The sequence below is a fragment of the Odontomachus brunneus genome, unplaced genomic scaffold, assembly GCF_010583005.1.
Source record: "Odontomachus brunneus isolate Ranch 3 - 2012 unplaced genomic scaffold, Obru_v1 Obru_scaffold_258, whole genome shotgun sequence".
Lineage (NCBI taxonomy): Eukaryota > Metazoa > Arthropoda > Insecta > Hymenoptera > Formicidae > Odontomachus > Odontomachus brunneus.
The window spans coordinates 202602-207201 of NW_022639708.1; the positions used below are offsets into that span (position 1 = coordinate 202602).

Genomic DNA, 4600 nt, shown 5'->3' on the forward strand with positions numbered 1-4600 from the left:
GCTCCTGCTCTCTCTTATCAGCCTCCATCTCCTCCTCCTCCTCTCTTTCCTCGGTATCCACATCATCATCATCATCTTCCTCTCCGCTGCTAACATCAATTAATTCGATGGTATTTTCTTCTGAAATCAAATTTGAAGATTAATTTTAATTGTTTCATATACACAGAAAAAATTAAAAATTTTATGTGAAATTATTTCAATAAATATTGTGTGCTCTCTTACTATTATCGGTCGGCTGTTCCTCATTTTCATGCTCCTGCTCTCTCTTATCAGCCTCCATCTCCTCCTCCTCCTCTCTTTCCTCGGTATCCACATCATCATCATCATCTTCCTCTCCGCTGCTAACATCAATTAATTCGATGGTATTTTCTTCTGAAATCAAATTTGAAGATTAATTTTAATTGTTTCATATACACAGAAAAAATTAAAAATTTTATGTGAAATTATTTCAATAAATATTGTGTGCTCTCTTACTATTATCGGTCGGCTGTTCCTCATTTTCATGCTCCTGCTCTCTCTTATCAGCCTCCATCTCCTCCTCCTCCTCTCTTTCCTCGGTATCCACATCATCATCATCATCTTCCTCTCCGCTGCTAACATCAATTAATTCGATGGTATTTTCTTCTGAAATCAAATTTGAAGATTAATTTTAATTGTTTCATATACACAGAAAAAATTAAAAATTTTATGTGAAATTATTTCAATAAATATTGTGTGCTCTCTTACTATTATCGGTCGGCTGTTCCTCATTTTCATGCTCCTGCTCTCTCTTATCAGCCTCCATCTCCTCCTCCTCCTCTCTTTCCTCGGTATCCACATCATCATCATCATCTTCCTCTCCGCTGCTAACATCAATTAATTCGATGGTATTTTCTTCTGAAATCAAATTTGAAGATTAATTTTAATTGTTTCATATACACAGAAAAAATTAAAAATTTTATGTGAAATTATTTCAATAAATATTGTGTGCTCTCTTACTATTATCGGTCGGCTGTTCCTCATTTTCATTCTCCTCCTCCTCTTTATCAACCTCCATCTCCACCTCCTCCTCCTCTACCTCCTCCTGCTCCTACTCCCATTCATCGGTAGCTAAAATTGGATTAATTATTATTTTAAAAAATATAAAAATCAAAATTATACAATCTATTAAAAACTTACGTGGGGGGCTTTGTTGTAATAAAATCTCCTCTTCCTCCTCATATAAGGGTCTACGAAATTTCGTATTGTACAACATTTTTCTTGATTCTTTCTCTCTCTCGTCGACTTGGACTTGGACTATTTGTCGGTGACTCCTGGGTATCTCGTTAGGAGAGGGTTGCTCTAACAAATGTGCAAAATCAGCACAGCCTAACGTGCTCCTTAATAGTAACATCATATGTCGCACATGCAGTCAACCGCATCCACACATTGATGTATCAGCACAAAAAATATTGCATTGTGATGCTTAAGATTGCACTGAGGATTTCTCAATTTATCGTTCAATCAGTCAATTAATATGCGAACATGTAGATCAGATCCGATTCACTATACGGACACCGTTGACATCGCCGTATTTCATCAGTGTAAAGCATAGATTCATTACATTCATCGTCCCAACTGATTTCATCTATTTTTGGCTACTGTAAACTGTCTCGATAGCACATACAAAGTTCGCGTTTATCGTGTCGCTCTATCATCAAAATTGGCATATCAGTATTCCACAAATCATCATATAAATGTATGTCATGAAACAACACTATACGTGTAAACTTGCCACTACCTGCCGGAATTTTTATATAGAAATTTTTAAGGTTAAAGTTATTCAGCACTCTGATGTCTGGATGCATTATAAGCTCATTCAATTTAGTGTTTATTTCACTTGCATTCTCAGTCGTGATCCTACGTACATCTTCCACTATCTGATTGATGTGCTCCTGCACTAAGTCACGGGGCCAACACTTTTGAGAGTAAAACCTGAGAACTTTAACATTTTCCTTTACACCGCGTTTGTTTATTCCCCGCAAACCGAGTTCTTTGTCACGCAAAAACTGCACCATCGATATTTTTCTTGATTTTTCCTCCATTTTAGCCGTTCAATTTGTTGCTTGTGTCCCGTATTTGTTGCTGCTTGGGTCTCGATTGAACTATGCGCTGATGTAATACTCATGATTTTATATGTTTCACAACGTGCAAAATATGCATACCACTATGATCTTCATGATAGTATCTGGTATCACATTTTTCTGCGCATCTTACTGTCAACCACAAATCGATGCGACAGCACTAAAATGCTACATTGTAATGCATAAGAGAGAGAAAAACAGAAATCTTACTATTGACCGCAAATTGATGTGTCAGCACAAAAATACTACATTGTGATGCATTAGAGATCTTACATGAATACTTATGAACTGTACCATTGATATAAATATTGGAATACACCGTTTCGGTCACCGTTTTTACGATTTTTGGTAACCGTTATCGTTTCATTACCGTTTCTTTACTGTTCTTTACCGTTCTTTACTGTTTCATTCCCGTTATTTACCATTTTTATCGTTTTTACCGTTTTATTCCCGTTTTTTACCGATTTTACCGTTTCATTACCGTTTCTTTACTGTTTCATTCCCGTTTCATTACCGTTCTTTACTGTTTCATTCCCGTTCATTACCGTTTTTTAACGTTCTTTACCGTTCTTTACCGTTTTTTTACCGTTCTTTACCGTTCTATTACCGTTTTTTTACCGTTTCATTACCGTTCTTTGCCGTTTCTTTACCGTTTTTATCGTTTCATTACCGTTCTGTATTACCGTTTTTACCGTTTTTTACCGTTTCATTACCGTTTCTTTATCATTTCCTTACCGTTCTTTGCCGTTTCTTTACCGTTTTTATCGTTTCATTACCGTTCTGTATTACCGTTTTTACCGTTTTTTACCGTTTCATTACCGTTCTTTATCGTTTCTTTACCGTTTCCTTACCGTTTTTTACCGTTTCATTACCGTTTCTTTATCATTTCCTTACCGTTCTTTGCCGTTTCTTTACCGTTTTTATCGTTTCATTACCGTTCTGTATTACCGTTTTTTACCGTTTCATTACCGTTTCTTTATCATTTCCTTACCGTTCTTTGCCGTTTCTTTACCGTTTTTATCGTTTCATTACCGTTCTGTATTACCGTTTTTTACCGTTTCATTACTGATTTTTACCGTTCTTTACTGTTTTTACCGTTCTTTACATAAAATATTGTCCATAATACATAACACGCAAACGCTTGCAAAATCTTGTCACGGGAACACAGTGTACGTGCTCATTAGTAATAAGAATATCATGTGTCACATTCTTCTTCTTGCACATCTAATTGTCGAATGCATACGTTTGCAAAATATTAGAGTTTGCAGCTGTGACTAAAAAAAATCACACTGCGAAATACGCGAGCGGCGTGGGCGGCGCGGGCAACGCGGGCGGTGCGGGCGGCGCATGCGGCGCGGGCTGCCGCAAAACCGCCGCAAAAACCACCGCGAAAAAATGGCCGTGAAAACCGCCGCGAAAAATCCGTCGCAGATCGGTAAAATGATCTATCGAAAGCAGATAAAAAAAATTATATAATATCGGTAATTACCGATCATCGGTATTATGTAAATATAACAGTAAAAATTATGTATATATATATATATATGTTGGTAAAAATTAAGTAATTAAACGTTGGTATGTAATATCGATAATAAATTACCGATCGTTGGTATTATGTAAATATGCTAGTAAAAATTATGTAAATATATATTGGTAAAAAATTAAGTAATTAAATGTTGGTATATAATATCGGTAATAAATTACCAATCGTCGGTATTATCGGTATTGTGTAATTATATGTTGGTAAAAATTACATGTTAATAAAAATTATATGTTGGTAAAAATTATATGTTGGTAAAAATTATATGTTGGTAAAAATTATATGTTGGTAAAAATTATATGTTGGTAAAAATTATATGTTGGTAAAAATTATATGTTGGTAAAAATTATATGTTGGTAAAAATTATATGTTGGTAAAAATTATATGTTGGTAAAAATTATATGTTGGTAAAAATTATATGTTGGTAAAAATTATATGTTGGTAAAAATTATATGTTGGTAAAAATTATATGTTGGTAAAAATTATATGTTGGTAAAAATTATATGTTGGTAAAAATTATATGTTGGTAAAAATTATATGTTGGTAAAAATTATATGTTGGTAAAAATTATATGTTGGTAAAAATTATATGTTGGTAAAAATTATATGTTGGTAAAAATTATATGTTGGTAAAAATTATATGTTGGTAAAAATTATATGTTGGTAAAAATTATATGTTGGTAAAAATTATATGTTGGTAAAAATTATATGTTGGTAAAAATTATATGTTGGTAAAAATTATATGTTGGTAAAAATTATATGTTGGTAAAAATTATATGTTGGTAAAAATTATATGTTGGTAAAAATTATGTAATTAAATGTTATATAATATCGGTAAAAAATTACCGACCGTCGGTAACATCGGTATGCCCCCCAAAATTACCAACCGCTGATAACTCCTCCGCGGTGATGTCATAACCCCCCCGCCGCGGTGACGCAATCCCCCCCGCTGACGTCAT

The 4600-nt window shown here is 34.0% G+C and overlaps 1 protein-coding gene across 1 annotated transcript in view; it reads right to left on the reverse strand.

Moving 5' to 3' along the window:
* The window catches only part of LOC116852828 (cilia- and flagella-associated protein 251-like), a 2232-nt gene extending 1196 nt beyond the window's left edge, over nucleotides 1-1036 (reverse strand). The window contains exons 1-5 of the mRNA XM_032833532.1: nucleotides 979-1036; nucleotides 727-876; nucleotides 475-624; nucleotides 223-372; nucleotides 1-120 (exon numbers count right to left, since the gene is read on the reverse strand). Of these exons, the coding sequence (XP_032689423.1) occupies nucleotides 1-120; nucleotides 223-372; nucleotides 475-624; nucleotides 727-876; nucleotides 979-1036 (628 nt within the window). The remainder of the gene's footprint in view (nucleotides 121-222; nucleotides 373-474; nucleotides 625-726; nucleotides 877-978) is intronic.
* Between the last annotated feature and the right edge of the window lie 3564 nt (nucleotides 1037-4600).